Here is a 20,429-nt window from a genome sequence, read left to right on the forward strand (position 1 = left end):
ACTCATGCCAGCAGTGGTGAATAATGAATCAAAAGTGCTCTGGGCCAAATATCAAGTATATCTCAGGAGGATTAAAAAATATATAACCACATTCACAGCTCTGACGTGAAAAATTCAAGTCAAATTTCAGTCAAACTCTGTCAGCCTAAGAAGACAGGAATATTAAATGTACGGGCTGTCTAAAACATTTGGATGCAGCTTTTGACAGAAAGATATTCAGAACAGCTTTATTCTTTTAAATAACCTTGAACGACCAAGTTTGTGGATAAAGAAGTTCTTTAACTTTTGGAAATTTAAAATGTCGCAGACCTTTTTTTCTAAAGGGCATAACATTATTTACATACGCAGAATGAGATGAGATTGAGGTGTTTATTAAAACTAGCTGTACATACACTGTTAAAATGTTTATTCACAGACACTTAAATTAGTTATTGAATGAATACGGTCTTACTATATATCAACTGATTTCATCATGATTGATCTCACATCCAGACAAATATTATGTCAACAACAGAAACAGAAACCTCCTACAGTTAGACTCAATACATACAGACAGAATGGCACTAAAATGAATACTGAATAGTATTTCAACTTTACAGTGTGTTAGACTATAAAGAGACACAATGTTCACCTCAGTGGCCACAAATTGGCACAGATTTGTCAGAATTAGTCACATAAAGTAGTGTAAGTTTTATCAGTCTGGGAAGTTAGCAAGCTCGTCTTTGCCGACGTTCCCTCCGCTGAGGATGCACACCACATTCTTCCCCTCCAGCTCAGGTATCTTGTTATTAACGATGGCAGCGAAGGCAGCGGAGCCCGACGGCTCCACCACAAGTCCAGACCTGTAGAGAGTGGACACCGCCGCCTTGATCTCCTCATCGTTCACCAGGACGATGCCCTCCACGTAACGCTGGCACAGCTCATAGGGCAGCGTGCCTGTGATGCAACGCAAAGGAGAGGGAAGCAAATTATCACTGAGGTCGACACTTATGATCAGAAACTGCTAAATGGTTACTGTCTTTAATTCAACCACAAAAATATTCATTTTTTCAATTACCTTTAATATTCTCCTGTGAACTTGATTTAAGGCAGAATATTAACACCAAACTATTCTTTGCTCTTTGCCTTTTTTTCAGTTTTAGATATGCGTGATAGCTGACACCAATGAAGGAATTCTCCACCCAAAAATGATTAGTCTTGTATCAAGTTTGTACTTCCTTCCAAAAGTGCACTATATTTCTAGTATAAATAAGCACTTTACTGTACTTCCAAAAAGCAAAAAAATATTTAAGAGCACATAAAAACATTTAAAAGTGTTGCTAACCAGTATTCCATGCTAAAAGGGGGTCAAAATAAAGTAGAAAAAATAACAGTTGCACCTTTAAATCTAGGACAAATGTGGGGGGAGTGATCAAGAGAAAAGAAATGTGTTCTGACGAGCAAAAATCACAAAAAATACACCATCTCAGTGTAGTAGTTTGAAAACAGACTCCTAATCTGCCCGTACCTGCAAAAGGTGGTGCAAGTCCTGAAGCGATGCTCTTGGCGTCCATGCCCACTGGCTTCTTCTCAATGAAGCTTTTGTACATGGTGCAGGCTGGAGTCAAACACAAACACAAAGCACACGTCTACACTGATGTCGCAGATCTTGACACTGTATCATCCGTCGGTGAGTTTTTACCTCCTTCTGGTTCCACACCATAGATCCTGGTTTTATCACAGCCTGACAGTTTGATAGCAGCAGCTACTCCTGCTAGCAGCCCCCCTCCACCACAGCACACCACCACCACATCGGGCTCGGGCATCACCTCCAGCACCTCCATACCTAGACTGGACACACACACACACATACACCCAATTCATGACACACTGAATTAAACCTAGTCAGGGATGTACTATGTGGTTTCTACCTAAGTGATCCAAAACCCACCATCAGCCCTGACTGTACCTGGCATGTCCTGCGATCAGATCCAGGTCATCATAGGAGTGCAGGAAAGTCATGTTGTCCACCTGAACGCATTGATTCACCACGTTCATCAGACAGGAGGTGGGAACTCGCTCCACCTCAACCCCGAAACTCTGAGGACACAATATACCATGTAATACACATAAAAAGTGCAATTATTCATCTGAACATTTGGTATTTAAAGTGAATTTAGTAGTCGTGATGCCAATTTTTGGCATGGAGAGGTGCCTGCAGCGAGGAAGAGTGAGAATGTGATATTTTCTGTATGGGTTGTTGTAGATGATGAGGAATAATCAATACCTTTAACCAGTGACATTTAAGTCAAAGTATGGCTCTCAATTGAGATACTGTGCAAGTAGTAATCTGAATATTTCCACTTTTGGCAGTAATACTATTTAAAAAATGTACAGATTAAACTATTTCTTTTAAATGAGGCCTGATTCTTTTCAGAGGGATTAAGGTAAAACTCTGATTACTGATCAAACTGATATCTTAATGTAATATCTGAGTTCTTGTCTTAACGTCTTACTGCTGGTAATTTGTGTTTTGCATGTAAAAGATGACTTTCTGTCTTTAACCCTGCTGGTCAAGCAGATGACGTCTGACCTGTATGAGGATGGATCTGGACACTGGAGCAGTTTCGGGCATCACCACTTTGCCCTTTGACCCGTAGTGTTTTGAGGCGTACGCAAAAGACTTCCCGTAGTTCCCGGCAGACATGGTTACAAAATGACCACCCTTCGGTCTCCTGGCAAACTGATTGGCCACTCCTCTGATCTTAAAAGACCCTGTCGATCAAAACATGTCACCAAAAATCAACACAGAATTGAAAGACATGAATGTGTGAGACTGTCAATACTGAATTAAAGTGGTTTCCTCTGACCGGTCCTCTGCATGTTCTCCAGTTTGATGTGGATGTTGCAGTCAACATTTAGAGGCAGGGTGGTCTGACACCAGGGGATCATGGGAGTGTTGATGACACCCAGGGGGCTGCTCCTTACCGTCTCCCTGGCTTCTCTCAGCAGATCCAGGGTGACCCCGTCTGCAGACATCTCGCCCATCTGTATCAGAAACACACAACATAGAATCACAAAGATATTTGAGTAGCTAAGTCACCATTTTAATACAAATTACATATATTAATATTGTATATCATAGGATGTACTATCATTTTTCAGTTACTACAATGGTTGTCATATATATTATATATATTTTCACCTCTGCTCTAACTGTAATTCAGCTCCTGTACAGAATAAGAAAAATAATGTTAATAGGAGGTATTATTTAAAGATATTAGTTGGTCTATGCTGATACTGGACATGCGAGGAGTCCATGCACATATATGAACGTTAAATCACAAAACCAATATCCAAGTCTTTACAAGAGACTTAAAATGAACGAAAAAGCTATGTTTTTTTGTTGTATCGTACTTATCCTCTACTAACCTTATTATTAATTTAGACTTTCCTATGTTTTGTTTTTTTTTTGTTTTTTTACAAGTGAAGCTCCGTAATGTTTACAGTGTTACAACTTTTGCGGCCCCCCGCCGACACAAAAGGTTCCCGTTTGAATCGTGTTTCTAGTCGGACGTTCTTATCAGACGGGCCGCAAACATGGCAGTTCCTTCAGGTGGTGAAAGGACAGCAGTTAGCTAACTTTTCTTAGTTACATAAGGAAAATAAATCAACAAAAGAGACGGACTATAATTTGAAAACATGGGTTTTATAAGGCACGTCGTGTGCGCCATGTCTGGCGGCGTCGACAGCTCCGTGGCGGCGTTGTTACTGAAGAGAAGAGGTGAGATACCTTCCAAGTCTGAAGCCTCATGAAACAGAAAATAATTGAACTGACTGATTAAAGTTGGTTAGTTGAGCGTTTGTAGTCCCATTCAGCTTTAACTGAATGAGACTACAAGGAAAGTTAACTGTATTTTTCTCGAAGCCGTTAAAGGCAGTGTATTTTCTGTTTTTGTTGACAAATGTGCTTTTTTTTTAGGTTACAGTGTGACAGGAGTGTTTATGAAGAACTGGGACTCTCTGGATGAAAGCGGACTTTGCACCACAGAGAAAGACTGTGAGGACGCCTACAGAGTGTGCAAGACTCTGGACATCCCCTTCCACCAAGTGTCTTATGTCAAAGAGTACTGGCATGAAGTTTTCAGGTATTTGGGTCTGTCATTCACAAATCACAACAGTTTTTAATATCCTAATTCTCTAATATGAATGTCATATCTGTCTTTTTTTCCCCTGTTCAGTAATCTGTTAAAGGAGTATGAGAAGGGCAGGACTCCAAACCCAGATATACTGTGCAACAAGCACATCAAATTCAACCATTTCCACAAATATGCCATCAACACTCTGGGTATGTAGTTATATTATAGACGTATGCTGACATAAACATGTTCTAAGGTGCTTAATATTTGTTTCACTTCTGTGTTTTTTGGCTGGAAGGCTAGGGTTTTGATTATTGTGTTAAACTGGGCCTGAAAAAAATAAATAATAAAAATAATAAATAGAAAAAAAACAAAGACAAATGAAATCTATTAGAGGGTAAATAAATAAAGTTAATAATGTCTATAAATCATTCTTCATCCAGACTAAAGAGGTAGGTTTTAAGTTTACATTTAAAGATATAAACACTTCCAGCTGCTCTCAGAACCTCAGGCAGATTGTGTATAATAAGTATTGGGCTGTTGTTGTTGTTGACATAGGTGCTGATGCCATGGCAACGGGCCACTACGCCAGGACATCCCAGGAAGACGCAGAGGTTTTTCAGCAGACACACACAGCCCCGCCCACCACGCTCTTCAGAGATCGTTTTGAGATCAGAAATCGTAAGACTTCTCCCCTCCCCACTTTTTTTTTTTTTTTTTACTTCTCCCGTTTTAAGCCGAAATTTGCAACCAGTCTGTTTTACACTTACCCCTCTTATTCTTGCCTTTACCAGCGGTGAGGCTGCATAAGGGAGCAGATCTCGTCAAAGACCAAACTTTCTTCCTCAGCCAGATCTCACAAGACGCCTTGCGACAAACCATGTTCCCACTTGCTGGACTCACCAAAGATTTTGTGAAAAAGATTGCTGCTGAAGCCGGGTTCCACCATGTGCTGAAGAAGAAAGAGGTAGAAAAAAATTGACATAAAACAGACATTTAAAGAAAGACAATTTAAATCGAATTCATGCTGATAAAAAAGATTTTTATAATCTGCAGTAGGAAATGTGATTTTGAGTTTCTGACCAATGAACAAAAAGCACTTTCTCGTCTGTATTGTCAACTGCAACATGTGACTGAGTGTGTTCTTTCTTTCAGAGCATGGGTATCTGCTTCATTGGAGAGAGAAACTTTGAAAGCTTTATTTTGGAGGTGAGAAATTAAGCTTTGATTAAAAACAATTTTTGTCTTCTTTGTTTTTTCTTTTTTTCAGTGTTTGTTGTCCTCTGTTTGTGATGAGTTTAGAAACCATCATTTATTAAGAGATGCATGTAAATTTAAATTTTTGTTTCTCTTTCCAGTATCTAGAATCTAAACCAGGGAACTTTGTCTCCATTGAGGACGGGACCATAATGGGAAAACACAAAGGTATGTTTGGAGTTCACAGGTTCTCAAAGTTTGAATGTTTCTTGCAACAAACAACTAGTGTGTCACTATTACATAATTACACAGAGAGAAGGTAATAACTCCTAAAATATTACATTTTAGGCCAACAAAAAAAACGTTAAAATCCCTTTAGGTGATAAAGCTGTTTGTACTTTATCTTATGTTCCAAACTCATAGAGCATATCATATCCCTTTCTCCACATGTTCCTCTGTGTGTCTCCGTCCATCCAGGCTGGTTCACTCTGACTCTGGGCCAGAGGGCGAGGATAGGAGGGCAGAAAGACGCCTGGTTTGTCGTGGACAAAGACATCACTACTGGAGATGTGTTTGTCGTGAGTTAATCAGTTTCTGTTGAAACATCTTTGATTTCTGTCTCCTCTTGAATCATGAAGCCTCCTTTTAGACTTTCTGAGTTGCTGAGAGAGAGAAAAGTTATCAATAACACTTCAGATTCTTATAGCTTTTGCTCACTTTTATATGCTTTTGTCATCCATGCAACATTAACAGAAACTGTTTGAAAACTTGTCCAATTTTTGCTGTTACTTCCGTCCTTAAATCTCTCGTGGCTCAGGCTCCAGCTACCAATCACTCCTCTCTGTTCCGTGACACGATGCGGACGGACCGCTTCCACTGGATAGCAGATGACCCGCCTCCCGCACTAGCCAGGACCCAGATGATGGAGTGTCACTTCCGCTTCATCCACCAGATGCCGCTCAGTGAGTTTTTCATTATCAGGGCAGCTATATTGATAAACGAGAAGTGTAATTGTGATGTAAAAATCTTTTTTTTACGCTTTCCAGCTCCCTGCACTGTGACTCTGAACATGGACGGCTCTGTGTGGATCTCACTCTCCCAGCCAGTTAGAGCTCTGACGCCTGGACAGGTAACGCAGCTATGTCACAGAGTTCAGTGTAGTTGCTCAGGACTAAGCTGTTAGACCAGCTTCAATGCCAGTCTAAAAGACTTTAAAAAAACAACACACTTCCTCTTAGTTTTTTAAGTCCTCCTTTTCATTTCTCCCCCAGTTTGCTGTACTCTACAAAGGAGACGAGTGTCTGGGTAGCGGGAAGATCATCCAGCTGGGGCCCAGTGAATACACACTCCAGCAGGGCCGCGAACGTTTGTTAGCAGCCGCGCGGCTCAAGGAGAAGCAGACCCCTGAACCAGTCAGCTGAGACGACCCCGCAGCCCAGCCGTGGTGGAAATGCACTCTGTCTGGTACATTAGAGCACACTGATTTGGAAAATAAACAGTTTCTTAGGGCTTTATGACATGCTGCTCCTGGTGAGCTCGACAGTATCGATGACACAAGGACAAAACGGTTACATACTGTGAGCTTGTCTGTTAACTGACCAAAGTGTTTGTTCAGCTAAAATCATCTCCAGTCGGCGAGTGTTTTGGAGTTAACACTACACGGTAATAATATGGTTTACTAAGCAACAGTAACCTCGCTTTAAAAGGAAATCAAACGTTACAAACGTTCACTTACGTACTTCTAACATCACTAAATGGATCTACTTCAACACCTCAGCAAACTTTTCCAGGTACAGTATGTCTGTTTCTGCTTGTGTCATAATTTATACCAAGATAGTTCTCTATTGCACCTCCATGATAGCACTAGTTGTGCTGTTATTGATGAATATGCATTACAAGAAATAACACCTTGAAATAAGTTTTATTTAGGCAAACAAGACTGTTGGATAATCATGTACTTGGTACTGGTTTATGTACTGTATTCAAGAAGAATACACTTAGTGCTAAAAAAATCAATTTAAGACCTGTGACGCTGCCATGTCAGACACCAAAATCAAGCTCACCTTTTTGAAAAATATTCAGCTTTTGAATATTCTATTGATGAAAAATGATCCACAGACTTAAACTATTATTTGGAGATGTTTTTTCTTCACACAGTTCTCAGTGTTTTGGTTTGCAGTGGGAGAGAAAATGCTGACAGTGTGTGGTCTGAGCCAGTTATTGTTGTTCTCTTTACTATAATAATATAAAACCTACTAGTGATCCAGGGGAAGGAGGCATAGTAGGTTCTTGCGGGCACTCAGACTCATCTGGGAATCAACGTGGCTCTGTTACACTCTTTTTTTATTCAGTGTACTGAAAACTTGACATTTAGCTTTTCTTGGCATTTCCGAGGCTACTGGTGTTCTCAGTGATTCTCTCTGCTCCTTCACCTTTTTCCTCATAGACTGTCACTCATGTTTACCCTAACTCTGGGCCAACTGCAGACCTGTAAGACTTACAAAAACCCCATTTTTATATGTGTTGCAACATTTAAACACCAGCTGCTTCCAGTTTTAGTATTTGATGTTGACAGTTCCTTGGTGATCAATATGAATCTGTGACTCTAGTTATTTGAGTCATTGTCACAAAATAAGCTAGTTTTTCTTTTCTTTAAAGGAAATCAAGTTAGTAAAGTAAAAACCAAGTACAGAGTAGAGTCTCTCTGCAAGTGTTTGTTGTTTGGAAGTTTTCTCCTTTTTAAAGAAGATATCGTGTTCAAAAGTCAGTTGAAATTATTGACTAAAAATTTGCAGAGTTAACAAATGATTGCAACTGAATACAAAAAGAAAAGAGTAAATATGCTGGTATTTGTTGTTTGAGCTCTCTTTGAAATTTGAAACAAAAAATAGAAACAGTTTTTACTTGTTATTACTCATCTGTTTTATACTGCCATGCATTTTGATGCCATGTTTATTTTAAAATATGCATATTTAGGGCTGTGTGATATGACAATATATGTCATGTGACTTTGGTCATATCGCTCAGCCCTATACATATTTTAATTCTTTGTTGTTGAAAAAACCTACAAGAAGATTTTAAGTGCCTTTTCTCTTTGGTTGGCATTGTGTACAAACTGTAAATACCTGAAATTTTAAAAGCGAGTGAATAAACCTGATAAGTGATATGTTGAGTTGTTTTTCATCTGCCTATATATTTAAAAAATTCTGTCCGGAGTCATGAAAGTCCAATACTTAGTGAGAGTGCTTTGGTTGTTGTACTGTTATTGGTCCACAGTGGGGCACTATTATACAAGATAAACCTCCAGGGTGGACCTGTTGTCTCCAGTCAGTATTGTTAAGCACAGCAACATCCTGGACAGTCACGCCATCGCCTAATTATAGAAGTTTAGTTTCATAACCTTGTATTATTTCCCAAAATAGATTGACTGTGGTAATTTCTGTTAAATTGTCCTGTAAGTCAGTGGTTCTCAACCTTTCTGGTGTCAAGGACCCCTAAATTGATACACATCAGGCTGCGGACCTGTATTTGAGAAGATGTAGTGTCAGGGATCCCCACCTGATGACATTTAGTTATTTCATAACTGTCTTTTCTGTAGATCGGCAGATAAACAGAGAAGAGTCTGAAACCTATGAACATAGCAGACATTCTTATGCATTCTCTCATCGGGCTTACTTCTAGTTAATAAAATAATAGTGAAATTAAAATATTCCCCATTTTTCTGGGGACCCCCTGAAACCCTCTCAAGGGGGGCCCAGGGGTCCCTGTACCCCAGGTTGAGAAGCACCGCTGTAAATCATCTGTCAGCCTAAAACTGGTTTTCTTGGGGGGGAAAACAATAAATGTGATTGGAATACAGAGAACATAAAGAAAAACAAAACAATAACAATAAAATGAAAGGTTTTGTTGATATACCACTTTGCAAAGCTGTAAAGTGACAAAAGTGATAAAAGTTCCGAAAACAAGACAAAAAGAAAAAAAGAGTATTAGGAGCATAATAAAACCATAAAATGAGTTTTTCCAACCTTAGACAGAACCAGTTTTAAATTCTGAGAAAACATTTTATCCCAGAACAATTACAGTGTAATGAACATAGTTCCCACAGTGCACAACGCAATCATATATCAGTTTGCAAACATCTGCTTTACATTTAACATTCATCAGGTTTGCTGAAAAGAGTTTGGTAGATCCAAATGATATGAATCAATGTAAACTCTCCTCCGTTTATTGTAATCACAGCCGTTTACCAGCTGATTCAAGATGTGACATCATTTTCTAAAGTTATGGACTTTAGGCTTTAGTTCAACTTCTTTTTATGTCTTCTTCATGTACCGTCACTGCTTACAACTACTTCAACATAAAAAAGTTGAAGAGGGAGCGACACTCAAACACGCATTAGGAATTTAAACCAACTCTCACCCTATTGTAATAACAATGCACTTGCGCGCAGTGGTCACCCGGTCAGGGCCACTTCCTAAATCTCCATGAGAAAAAAAAAGTCCCCCCCGTGAAAGCGTCCCGGAGGGGGAACACAGCAGGTTTATGGTAATAAGCTTGAGGAGGAGGAGGAGGAGGAGAGCCACGGAGCCATTTTGTACTCATTTTAAACTCAGTGTGGGTTAACGCAGCCGCTGCGCGCCGTGGATACACTGATACTATGGATAACGAGCGTCTTTTTCCGCGTTAAAACTTCACAATGAGGGATAAAAGTAAGACGCGGTGTTGGGAGAGGGAGAGTTAATGCTTTTGCGGAGGAGTTTCGGTGAAGGTGAATGGGATTTGGAAGGTTTAAAAGAATGGAGTTACCGATGTATTGGATTTGGGTTTGTGTCTTGTTCAACGTGCCGCTTATTGTGGGATGTTTGGAGCTACACCTTTCGGAGACTTTACAGCCCGGGACGCATTTGGCAAACCTGTCGCTTGGCCCAGGGAGGACTTATAAACTTGACAGGACTTTATCCCCTAAATTTATTCAGAACTTTTTCCAAGTTGGGAGGCACGACGGAGTTATCCGTCTGTCCCAGAGAGTGAAGTGTGCGCACACACTGAGGAACCCTGCGCCTGTTTATTTCCGAACAGGTTCCTTGACATCTGGAGATGTTATTCTCACACGTTTTAATGTGTTCGTTCATGGCCAGGACTGTTTTATCAAATACAAGAGAAAGAAAGCGTCAGGTAAGCCAGACATTGACATTAAACACCTTTCAAATCTGGAAGCAACTTCCTGCTTATCCGCAGGTAAATTGCTTTTGAATGTAACAGAGCTTTTGCCTGCCTTTACGCGGAACATCGCCCTTTTGGACTCTGTGTGTGTTGGAAAAGGCTTAGTTGCGGTGTTCAATCATGGGAATTTGTTCCTGGTCAATGACTTATGTCTTGAGCACAGAGGACAGCCCGAGGTGAATTTGCACTGCCCGTTGCACAGCTCTCCAGGCGGTCGGCTCTCTGTGCAGCTGAGTTTGACGCTCACAAAAGTGCCTGAACAACATGGATCCTTATCAGAAACCGTCCAGAGAAAGTCGGGCAAATTGATCCGAAGAGGGAAGCGACAAGTAAACACGTCTCCCCAGTTCCAGCTTCCCAACTATCAGGTGTCCGTGCCCGAAAATGAGCCTGCGGGTACGCGGGTTATCACCCTGAAAGCCACTGACCCGGATGATGGAGAGGCAGGGAGGCTGGAGTACGGCATGGAAGCCTTATTTGACAGCAGGTCCAATGACTTTTTTACCATCGATTCTCAGACAGGGAGCATAACAACCGTCCAGGCACTAGACAGAGAAGTCAAAGACACCCATGTTTTTAAAGTCACTGTGACTGACAATGGCACCCCCAAAAGGTCAGCCACTTCTTACCTCACTGTCACTGTGAGTGACACTAATGACCATGGCCCGGTGTTTGAGCAAACTGAATACCGTGTTAGTATCCGGGAGAATGTAGAGGTGGGCTTTGAAGTGATGACAATCCGGGCCACTGATGGAGATGCTCCCTCCAACGCCAACATGATTTATAAAATTGTGAATGGCGAAGGAGTTAACTCTGTATTTGAAATCGACCCACGCAATGGTCTGGTGAGGATCAGAGAGCGGCCTGACAGGGAGACCCGGGCCCAATACCAGCTGATTGTTGAAGCCAATGACCAGGGCAAAGACCCAGGTCCCCGCAGTGCCACTGCCACTGTCCACATCTCTGTGGAGGATGAGAATGACAACTACCCACAGTTTAGTGAAAAGAGGTATGTTGTACAGGTCCCAGAAAATGTGGCAGTCAACACAAAAGTCATCCAGGTGGAGGCCACAGACAAAGATGAGGGGAACAACGCCAAAGTTCACTACAGCATCATCAGTGGTAATGTTAAAGGACAGTTTTACATTCACTCCCCCACTGGTGTGATTGATGTCATCAATCCCCTGGACTATGAGATGATTCGGGAGTATAATCTGAGAATTAAAGCTCAGGACGGTGGCAGACCTCCGCTGATTAATGGCACAGGTATGGTGGTGGTGCAAGTGGTGGACGTGAATGACAATGCTCCCATGTTTGTCAGTACACCTTTCCAGGCTACTGTGTTGGAAAATGTGGCCATCGGTTACTCCGTGATCCACATTCAAGCAATTGATGGTGATTCAGGAGAAAATGCCCGTCTGGAATACCGGCTAACTGATACCACCCCTGGTTTTCCGTTCACCATCAATAACAGCACAGGCTGGATTACAGTAAGTGAAGAGCTTGACAGAGAGACCACTGAGTTCTACACCTTTGGCGTGGAGGCGAGGGATAATGGGATACCCGTGATGTCATCCTCAGCCAGCGTCAGCATCACGGTGCTCGATGTGAATGACAACGTACCCACATTTACAGAGAAAATCTACTCGTTGAAGATCAATGAAGATGCTGTGGTGGGAACCAGTGTGCTGACAGTGACGGCCGTGGATAGGGATGTGAACAGTGTGGTGACTTATCAGATCTCCAGCGGCAACACCAGGAACCGCTTTGCCATCACTAGCCAGAGCGGCGGTGGGCTCATCACTTTAGCCCTCCCCTTAGACTACAAGCAAGAACGCCAATATGTCTTGACAGTTACTGCCAGTGATGGAACGCGTTACGACACTGCTCAGGTGTTCATCAATGTGACAGACGCCAACACACATAGGCCGGTCTTCCAAAGTGCCAACTACCAGGTGATGCTCAGTGAAGAACGACCTGTGGGCTCCACTGTGGTGGTGATCAGTGCGACGGATGAGGACACAGGGGAAAACGCTCGCATAACATACGTTATGGAGGACAATGTTCCTCAGTTTAAAATTGACCCAGATACTGGTGCCATCACAACACAAATGGAGATTGACTATGAAGACCAGGCGTCCTACACATTAGCCATTATTGCTAGAGACAACGGCATCCCTCAGAAATCTGATACCACCTATGTAGAGATTATCATCCTTGATGCTAATGATAATGCTCCCCAGTTCCTCAGGGATATGTACCAGGGGACTGTATTTGAAGATGCACCTGTCTACACCAGCGTTCTCCAGATCTCTGCTTCAGACAGAGATTCTGGCTCAAATGGCAGGTTGAGCTATACATTTCAGGGTGGTGATGATGGGGAGGGGGATTTCTTCATAGAGCCTTACTCTGGTATCATCAGAACTGCTCGCAAACTGGACCGGGAGAATGTTCCTGTTTACAACCTGAGGGCCTTTGCTGTGGATAGGGGGGTTCCTCCTCTAAAAGCAGCTGTTCCCATTCATATTGTAGTTCAAGACATAAATGACAATGCTCCAGTGTTTGAGAAGGACGAGCTTTTCATTGATGTGGAGGAGAACAGCCCAGTGGGGTCCGTTGTGGCCCGAATCACTGCCACAGACCCTGATGAGGGCACTAATGCTCAGATTATGTACCAGATCGTAGAAGGGAATATCCCAGAAGTTTTCCAGCTGGATATTTTCAATGGCGACCTCACTGCACTCACAGACCTGGATTATGAGACCAAAACAGAGTATGTCATAGTGGTCCAGGCCACCTCAGCACCACTAGTGAGCCGGGCCACTGTGCACATCCGTCTGGTAGACATGAACGATAATGAGCCAGTGCTGCAGAACTTTGAGATAATTTTCAACAACTATGTCACCAACAAGTCCAACAGTTTTCCATCAGGAATAATTGGGAAGGTACCAGCTCATGACCCTGACGTGTCGGATAAGCTACGGTTCAAGTTTGAATCTGGAAATGAGCTCAGACTGCTGCTGTTGAATGAGGACACCGGGGATCTGAGGTTGAGCAGGGACCTGGACAATGACAGGCCCCTGGAGGCACCAATGACCATTTCCGTCTCAGGTAAAATAACATTTCAAAAAAATCTTTTCTTCTATCATTCTGTTCTATCTTTTTCTGTGAAGAAATTGTTGATTTTTATGTCAGTTACATGTGTCAGTACAGGCAAACAAGGTGATAAATGTTTTTCATGTTGGAAATCTGAGTCATCACATGTGACAAATCATCAAACTGCAGAGTCAATATAGAGTTTTCTGTTGAACAGAGACCAAGGGCAGGTTTCGGCTGTAGTGTTGACTGTATGTTCAGTAATTGTTTGCTGCAGGCTCTATGCAGGATCCGGTTGTGCCGCTTTTGTGCTGTTTGGGTGATAAATGTATTGTGTGCAAGTGGTTTGGTTGGGATAATGAAAAGGTGCTATTAGCAGGGCACCCTCATAACCAAGCCGCTTTGTTGTTGCAGATATGTGGGTTTCTGTAGGAAGTAGGTACACACACATCCATATAGTGCAAGAATATGCACACACATGATTTCCCTCCTTTGGAGCATATACATAGTCTGTACTCTTTGAAGTGCAGAGGCTGAAGGTTTTTGGCTGCAGAAAGGTTGATTAACATCTTGTGGCAAGATGTCTCCTAAGATTTCACCAGAGTAACGTTTCTAGCTTGAAAAGTTTATTCTTGGAACTGTTTCAATTTTGAATGAAAGATAAGTTTTAAATCTAGATTTTTTTTGGAAAGGTTTTTGTAACAGGTTTGGATCTGAAGGCTTGTGCATTCATGCTACAAGGTCACACAGAAAGAATTTGCGCATAAGTTTCCCTTTTTCCACTACAGAAGCAGACTTTGTTCTTTAAAGTTAAAGATTAGACCAATGCAAACACTTGGACATTCACACCTAAACTGGCAGGGTCACGGCTACAGTACAAGCAAACTCACACACACACAACACACACACACACACGCACACACACACACACACAATTTGCAAGAAAGCACTGTGGCATTAATCAGGCAGTTGGACAGGCAGGATAACTACCCTGTCACCTATTGACAGCTGGTTGCTCAACCTCCTCTCTGTCTTTCTTTCTCTGTCTTATTCTTAACCATTCTTTTCTTCTTCCTCCTCTCTCTCTGTTGGCTGATCTTTCAAAGCACATTAAGCCCTGAAATGGGCAGACGGCCCAACACAGCTAGATCTTTTCAATTCTCCTTCCTTCTGTGTCACCCTATCATCTAGCTCTTCTCAAAGCCAGCATATCACACATACTGCATGAATACAAATCAACTGTGATGGACCAGGCTGCACCAGGGCAAACCCATATCCTCAGTTCATCAGTCTAATCACGTTTGTGGTTATTTTAACTCTAGGCAATGGATCATTATGACAGCTAGAAATTTCACAAATTCTTGGGCGGCGACAGAAACACTGATGAAATAATTCAGCAGATCTTTGGTGCACATACAACTGCATCAGAACAAGTTAATGCAACAACTGCTGGTTCATCAGTCGCTAGTCTCTCCTTTTTTCCCTAACAGTGTTTTTGCTTAAGGACTTGCGCCATCTTTTCTCATGAACAAAAGACAGACTGCCCTCTAAGTGCTTTATGGGTGTTATAGAAGACCCACAGAGCATCTGAGGAAGCAGCAACTGACCACAATAGTTACAAGACTTATAGCCCTCATTCACTGCCTCTGCACTCTTGGTTGTCAATAACAGTTGACAGCTCTTGCAGTATCCCTGACAACAGTGACCTCATGATGGTCCCAATGGGGGCTGGACCTCTTCATTAGGGCACACACATACAAATATATCTAAGCATGTGTTTTTGCAAAATTAAACAGATGCACACACTCTGAAAAACTGCCCCAACCCCCCTTTTTTTGGTGGCTCACCCTGATGTCAAGTGTTAGGTAACCATTACCACTTATGTCTTGACCTTTCAACCTCAGGCTCTTGAGAGAGGAAGGCCTGAGGGGACTGATGAGCTAACGGCATTTTAAGAAGCACCAAGAAACAAGACTGTGATTGTGTTGCTGTCTCTATAATTTAATCACTCTCTGGGTCTAGTGGTCTCCCATGTTCTCTTAAGCAGTATTTAGTCTTACTGTGAGGCTAATGTTTTGACCTTTTCTCTGTCTCTGTCTTATGCACATACCAGTCAGTTCAGTTTGGGTTTCTAGGCTGACATCATCTTCATCAGCTAATATCAACATTGACATCCTCTTTCTATGAGTGATGAGACTGATCAGAGTGCATTAGTTCCGTCTTGCCCCCTTAACCCTAATCACTATGCCTGATCAATAGAACAAATGGCTGTTGATCTATCAAAGCGAGCATTGATTTGTGTTGGTTGGAGATGACTGACAGGGAAATAGAGATGAAGAGATTGCCATCTGTCACAAAGAATGACACATTTTACTTTCTATATCCTCCTAATCAAGACTCTTCTTTGAAAACACTCTTGCACAGGTGCTTTTTATTTTGGCGAACAGAAGGCCTGGGAATGTTTGTCAAGCCCTCTGCTGAAACATGAGTATGCTCCAATATCTCTCCCGAGATACACTCGTTTAACACACTCTGCTAGCCACAACACTGTTCTATCTGTCCTCATTCTCTCTCCCCCTGTGCTTGCCTTGTATGTGTGTGTGTGTGTGTGACTCACAGTAACTCAGTGGTTTGAAAGCTAGGGGTTATGTGTTCTCATTCTAAGAGCTTTTATCTTAGCTCGTCAAATTTCACTTAAAACCCTTGGGGTTTTCATTGTGTTTTCTAAAAGATGAGTATCTGTCAATTTATTCTGACTGCTTCAAGTGTCACAAAACAGAGAAGGACTTGAAGTTAATGCACTTGACTCCTTCATTCTTGAAAACCATATTTTCATATCTAACCTATTTCGACAGGTGTAATTAACTTTTCCTACATCACTATGCCCCATCCAGTCGGTGCCTGATCAAAGCAAGCCTGTAGTTGTACAGAGGATACACATCAATGATAATTCCACCAATTTGTTACCGTAGTTACTTCATAATACCAGCTGGTTGATGGCCAGAGTTGTTAGCAGAGCTCACAGTCAGACCCACCATCTGAAGCCAAAATTTACTAGCGCTTGGCATGTGTTGCTAATAAGAGTCTGTTGCCAGCAATCTAGATAATTAGCGATTTCCTAAAGTGGTGATGAAAAGAAAGGCTTGATTTTAATTGTACCTGAATGGACTTTTGACCTTTGGGAAATTTTGTCTTGACAGAAATCTCAATTGATCTCAAGAAACCAATCAGATCTGATGCAGTTCATGGCTACTTGACAAGCGTTCATTGTCAAAGTGATGATTTGGGAGCAAAAAAAAGGAACTGTGGACTACATGTGACACAGGGAAGATTGTTTCATTAGTTAGTTTAGACATGATGTTCAGAGAGAAAGACACAAACATGTGTGTCGTGGCCCTGATAGCCTCCACATTCTTCTTTTTGCACCAAGCAAATTGCTATAGATCTGCTTCCTGATATGCAAAAGGAATCACCTAATGTGCACTGGGGTTTTTTTCCTCAGGAAATATCTACCTGATAGGTGGGGTTTACAACAGCAAACGTTAAAGCTCGCATTAACTGGCTCTAGGTGGAGTTGTGTTATATCATTCAGTGATGCAGGACAGCAGATTGTTACTTAAACGATTAAGAATGATTGATGCTAAATCGTCTTTTTCCACTCCTAGCTCTGATCGTTTTCCTTATCCTCGGTGAGCGGGATGGCATGCCGCTACACGCACTCATACACACACCCGCCTCCAACCTCCCCCCTCCTCCCTGTGCTTGCCCTCTTTTCCCCCATGGGGCTTTTGCTGAGCGTCCATGCCTTTTGGTTTGGTTCTTAATTCCATTCAAGGAGCTGCATAGCTCAGCTTTTTAACATTTCTGTTCTAGTCCACCCCCCCATTACACACACTTTCGCTCTTTCTTTGCTTTCTCTCGCTCCTCCTCTCTCTACATACATAATTAGATTTCTACTGTGACACAAGAGCTTTAGCTTTGTGCTTATTTTAAAACCCAGGCCAAGATAAAATATGCTCTGCTGATGGACTCGCTGAACTTCCACTTAAAAACATTCCTTTGAAAACTGCTGCCTTATCATTTAAAAGGAAAGAAAAAAAGTGTAATATGAGGGACAATTAAACTTGTGCAATACAGACTGTAGACTGTTTGGGCATGATGCATTGCTCCCTGTATGAATAATGTGACTTGATTAACTCTCCTGAACCACATCATCATCTGATGCAGCCCTTGTCCTTGGCATTCTTTTGGTTTGGAATCACAATTTGGCCTCAAAAATATTGCGTCACAAGAACACATATTGAGAAACTACTCCTGTGTGAGTCAAGGGACAAATTGCCTTTCCCCTGTCCCGATCTTTTTTCCCAGGTCTGATGTTCTGACGAGAGATATATGACTCCTCACCGGAGCTCAGGTGTGGGAGCGATGCACATACACAGACAGTGCTGACACAAGACCTCTCACCTGTGAGATCAAAGCAGGACATGGGGTTTTACACACACACTCAGTGGTGAGAAATGACCCCGAACCTTCTTACACATGACTTCTGACCTCAAACTGATGGATGAGGACGAAAAAGGGGGGAAGGTCCCAGGAATAGGGAGATTTCCTCCCATATAAACTTCAACTGAAGCTACTTTTTACCTGCCAGAAATTACTTAAATGAATTTCCTTGTTTTTCACTTGCAGAATGACTGCTTTATATCTTTATTTAACACATTTTTTATATATTTGTGAAGTCTTCAGTTGTACTTTTTCACAAAAAAAAACTTGGTATCAGTTCAGTAACCAAACTACCAAGGAATTTTAAATAACAATCAGCAGAAGAAAGAGTGGTATAAGTTTCATCACCGTGTGTATGTAAAACCATGTATGGTTGCTATATTTGATGGTGCCTGTGTTCTTAAGCCTTGTCTACAGCAGCTCATATGTTTCTCTGCAGTGTGTGAGATATGCAGCCATTCTCAGGCTTGGCACTCTCAGTAACTGATATTGGGAGATCCCATTCATTCCTGAGATATCACACACCCTGCTGGATTTAGGCTAAACGTTGCCCCTCACCACATTGCCCTCTGTCTCCTCCCTCTTCATCCTATCTCACTGTTCTTTCTTCTCATTCTTTGACTTGTTGTTATTCCTCTCCTTTCACAATCTTCCTTTCTTTCTCTTTCTCCGTGCTTTCCTGAAGAATGCACCCATTGCTTGACCATTTGGAGTGTTTCTCTCCTGCCACGTGGTTGTTGAGGCTAAATCCATCCTGAGCGGTTACAGAAACTTATTAGATTACTGTCTTCTTCTCGCTTTCTCTGTCTGCATGCCTGTCTGTATCTGTGTGCCTCTCTTGTCAGTTTGCATGTTTGTGAATGTGTTTGTGTGCGCATACCTGGCTGGGCACTATCCCACCAGTGTGTCTAGTTTATCTTTCTTCAGTCGTCCTAGCAAAAAAATGAATCCATAAAATAACTTTTAATTTATATTTTAAAGTAAATGTAAAAGTGTAGTTGAACATTTTGGGAAATACGCTTATTTGTTTTCTAGCAGAAAGTTTGATTATAATATTGATACCACTCACGTGTCTGTATATGACGCTACAGCTAGCAGTCGATTAGCTTAGCTTAGCAGAAAGACTGTAAACAGGGCTAGCCTGGTTGTGTCCAAAGACCAACAAAAACAAACACCTACCAGCACTTCTAAAGCTCACTAATTAACAAGTTATATCTTGTTTGTTTATTAGGTGGAATTTGTTACCTTCGGGCACAGCCACGCTAGCTATGTCCCTGTTTCCAGTCTGCGCTAAGCTAACTGTCTGCTGGCTATAGCTTCATATACAAACATGACAGGTATCAATCTTTATATCTAACTGTCAGCAAGAAAGCCAGTAGGCAGATTTCCAAACATGCTAAACTATTTTTTTAATAAAAAAAATAAAGGCCGGCATACTTCTAAGATATGGAATTGTTAAATGGTTGTTAATTGTTAATACATTTTTACAAAATCTGTTAATCAAAGCGTAAACCATACACTGACAGCACTGAAAACTCAATTGAATGACATGATGCTCCGTTGTCCTGAGGCAGGGAGTTAGAGTCAGCAGAGAGCACATGCAGGTGTAATAACAGTGTTCATGTCTCTGTTTGTGTGTCTAATGAGCGAGAAAGGAATTGCATTCATGCTTAATCTTGCATATCCAACATAGGCTTTAATGCGTGCATGTCAGGTCTGTGTGTGTGTGTGTGTGTGTTGTGTTTGCCCTCTAGGCTATAGTTGGGAGTTTGAAGTGTAAATACCAGGGGATCAAGACTGGTCACTTTTCGACTCCACTGATGTCTGAACGCTCAATTACAGGTTAGAGAGAGGAGGGTCCAAGGATCTGAGGCTGTTATTGCCTGCGAGAAGCAATACGGCCAGACAGTGACTAGTTTGGACACGGGATAGGTTGGGTGCTGTTCCCGTTTCTCCCAAGGCAAACAGCTCCCTTTACCGAAATATGAGTAAAAAATGACTTGAAAGATACTAGACGAGAGGTCCCATTTTTGATTCTTTAAACCCAGGATGCTAGTTGTTGCGCTTAACTGGTTGAAAGAGCAGCCTCCTTGGCATGAATTTTATCTCAGTTTGTTTGGTGTTGTCTAAATCCGCCAAATCTGTTCACCTTTTGCTACTGGAGGCATGTTTCCTCCCACGTGCTTAATCCATGTGCTGCTATCTTAAGAGGAGTGTTTTGATTCCAGCAGGAAATCTCTCTCTAAGCATCCCGGTGGTTTCTGTGGCGGGCTGGACTTTGAGCTAGAAAGT

The 20,429-nt window shown here is 41.9% G+C and overlaps 3 protein-coding genes and 1 long non-coding RNA gene across 9 annotated transcripts in view; 2 read left to right on the forward strand and 2 right to left on the reverse strand.

The window, feature by feature from the left end:
• Positions 1-355: 355 nt before the first annotated feature.
• srr (serine racemase) lies at positions 356-4,979 on the reverse strand. 3 transcript variants are annotated; one of them, XM_067582382.1, is made up of 8 exons: positions 3,412-3,508; positions 3,185-3,209; positions 2,850-3,027; positions 2,573-2,754; positions 1,949-2,079; positions 1,682-1,830; positions 1,508-1,597; positions 356-936 (listed from the first exon to the last, which is right to left on the reverse strand). In XM_067582382.1, exons 3-8 carry the CDS (start codon positions 3,025-3,027, stop codon positions 695-697), a joined length of 972 nt encoding a protein of 323 aa, XP_067438483.1. In that variant the 5' UTR covers positions 3,185-3,209; positions 3,412-3,508; the 3' UTR covers positions 356-694. The 3 variants fall into 3 exon arrangements, with proteins under 3 accessions (XP_067438483.1, XP_067438484.1, XP_067438485.1); XM_067582383.1 differs by lacking the exons at positions 3,185-3,209; positions 3,412-3,508 and adding an exon at positions 4,889-4,979; XM_067582384.1 differs by lacking the exon at positions 3,185-3,209 and having other exon boundaries at positions 3,412-3,511.
• On the forward strand, positions 3,561-8,481 carry trmu (tRNA 5-methylaminomethyl-2-thiouridylate methyltransferase). Its single transcript, XM_067582381.1, has 11 exons — positions 3,561-3,763; positions 3,962-4,127; positions 4,221-4,327; positions 4,677-4,799; positions 4,913-5,085; positions 5,274-5,327; positions 5,477-5,543; positions 5,793-5,893; positions 6,133-6,277; positions 6,362-6,444; positions 6,587-8,481. The coding sequence occupies exons 1-11, from the start codon at positions 3,682-3,684 to the stop codon at positions 6,734-6,736; spliced, it is 1,251 nt and encodes a 416-aa protein (XP_067438482.1). The 5' UTR covers positions 3,561-3,681; the 3' UTR covers positions 6,737-8,481.
• Positions 6,133-19,507, reverse strand: LOC137176225 (uncharacterized). Its single transcript, XR_010925828.1, has 3 exons — positions 19,383-19,507; positions 19,018-19,069; positions 6,133-6,301 (listed from the first exon to the last, which is right to left on the reverse strand). It is a non-coding gene; the product is annotated as an uncharacterized lncRNA (long non-coding RNA).
• Positions 9,871-20,429, forward strand: part of celsr1a (cadherin EGF LAG seven-pass G-type receptor 1a) — a 95,245-nt gene continuing 84,686 nt past the window's right edge. For 3 of the 4 annotated variants that reach the window (XM_067582378.1, XM_067582380.1, XM_067582379.1), the window contains exon 1: positions 9,872-13,649. In XM_067582378.1, the coding sequence (XP_067438479.1) occupies positions 10,088-13,649 (3,562 nt within the window). In that variant the 5' untranslated portion in view covers positions 9,872-10,087. Of the gene's footprint in view, positions 13,650-20,429 lie in introns of all 4 variants that reach the window. The other variant, XM_067582377.1, reaches the window with a different exon arrangement.

The sequence above is a fragment of the Thunnus thynnus genome, chromosome 23 (assembly GCF_963924715.1).
Source record: "Thunnus thynnus chromosome 23, fThuThy2.1, whole genome shotgun sequence".
Lineage (NCBI taxonomy): Eukaryota > Metazoa > Chordata > Actinopteri > Scombriformes > Scombridae > Thunnus > Thunnus thynnus.

Excerpts from the sequence above, each read along its gene's own strand:
- srr (XM_067582383.1), bottom strand. The coding sequence starts at position 3,027 with ATGGGCGAGATGTCTGCAGACGGGGTCACCCTGGATCTGCTGAGAGAA. Across the intron at positions 1,831-1,948 it reads CTGATCGCAGGACATGCCAG|TCTAGGTATGGAGGTGCTGG; the intron begins GTACAGTCAGGG and ends GTGTGTGTCCAG. Across the intron at positions 937-1,507 it reads ACTTGCACCACCTTTTGCAG|GCACGCTGCCCTATGAGCTG; the intron begins GTACGGGCAGAT and ends GTTGCATCACAG.
- trmu (XM_067582381.1), top strand. The coding sequence starts at position 3,682 with ATGGGTTTTATAAGGCACGTCGTGTGCGCCATGTCTGGCGGCGTCGAC. Across the intron at positions 4,800-4,912 it reads TCGTTTTGAGATCAGAAATC|CGGTGAGGCTGCATAAGGGA; the intron begins GTAAGACTTCTC and ends TGCCTTTACCAG. Across the intron at positions 5,544-5,792 it reads CATAATGGGAAAACACAAAG|GCTGGTTCACTCTGACTCTG; the intron begins GTATGTTTGGAG and ends CCGTCCATCCAG.